General features: G+C 60.8%; 1 protein-coding gene across 1 annotated transcript in view; it reads left to right on the forward strand.

Annotated features, from left to right (window-relative positions):
* Positions 1-418: 418 nt before the first annotated feature.
* Positions 419-1,202, forward strand: part of atg12 (ATG12 autophagy related 12 homolog (S. cerevisiae)) — a 1,547-nt gene continuing 763 nt past the window's right edge. Inside the window, exon 1 of the mRNA XM_048621109.1 lies at positions 419-858. Coding sequence (XP_048477066.1) covers positions 723-858 — 136 coding nt within the window. The 5' untranslated portion in view covers positions 419-722. The remainder of the gene's footprint in view (positions 859-1,202) is intronic.

A 1,202-nucleotide genomic window follows, 5' to 3' on the forward strand; every position in this document is an offset into this window, starting at 1 on the left:
AACCCTCCGACGTCCTTTTCCGAACCCCCTTTCGAGCTTCCCGACGTCCTTCCCGTAGCCGGGGGGTGGGAGACCGGGATCGAAGGCGGTATTTCCAAAAGCGGCCCCGACCAACGTCCCGTACAGCCCCCCACCCTCTACCCGACACGACTCCTGTACCCAACGCGCCGACCGATAAAGGCGAGCGCGCCGAACCCCCTTCCTCACCGCCCTGTCTACCCGGGACCGCGACCCCCCCACCTCGCTTTCAGGGAAGTATGTACCTGCACCCATGTGCAGCAACACAGCACCTTACACTTGCGTTTAAGTCAGATAAGGGTTAGGGTCTAGACCGTCTCCTTGATATAGGTGAAGGGAGTTTGGTAACGCTGCAGATACAAGAAAAATGGAAATTGCTCGGGGACATGGTCTTTCGGCAACGTCAATTTTAATTTCCCACTCCCAAAGTGAGGGGCAAGGTCGGGGGATTGGAAATAAATCCATTTGGGACGGTCTGGAGGGGCTGGGATGGCAGATTCCGGCAGAAAGAATGTAGGAGGGATAGGGTCACGATGGGCTGAATGGCCTTGCCAGCATCAAAGATGGCCGCCGCCCGCCGGACACACCCCGTAGGTCGGCAGCGCCGCCCGTGCCAGGACTTTGACGTCACGTCCTGACCTCGCCAATGCGTACTTCCGGAGAGCGCTTTCGTTGGTGGGGGGAAACGCGGAAAAAATTCCAAGATGGCGGATACCGAGACCGACGGAGCCGCCGGCGCCGCCGTTACCGGAGACGGGGATGACACTCCAACCGGCGACGGATCTCCCCCGCCGGTTCAGCTGACGGCCGAAGAAGCGCCAGAAGAGCCGAAGAAGAAAAGTGAGTCCGGTGGAACGGTCCTCCTTTCCGTTTCCCCTTTAAATATCCAGGAGGCGGAAAGAAGATGGCGGCCGCCCCGCTAGAAAGGCGGGTCCGACCGGGTCGGTAGGCGTGGCTTTGTGGGGCGTTGTGTGATTGACGCGTTCACTGGCCAATGGGACCCCGCGGCACGTTCGGCTCTGACCAATAGGGCGTGGAGGGCGAGCCTGCTTTGGATGGACGTGCCCCCGAGCGAATCGGGTGCTGCCCCTCTAATAGCGTTGACCAATTGCGGAGTTCGGCGGGGGCGCTCCGCGCTTGAGACCAATCGGGTGCGTTCCTTTGTCGTCGCCCAGTGGGCTGCC

Source organism: Rhincodon typus, unplaced genomic scaffold (assembly GCF_021869965.1).
Source record: "Rhincodon typus isolate 14 unplaced genomic scaffold, sRhiTyp1.1 hic_rhity00000054, whole genome shotgun sequence".
In the NCBI taxonomy this organism is placed as follows: Eukaryota; Metazoa; Chordata; class Chondrichthyes; order Orectolobiformes; family Rhincodontidae; genus Rhincodon; species Rhincodon typus.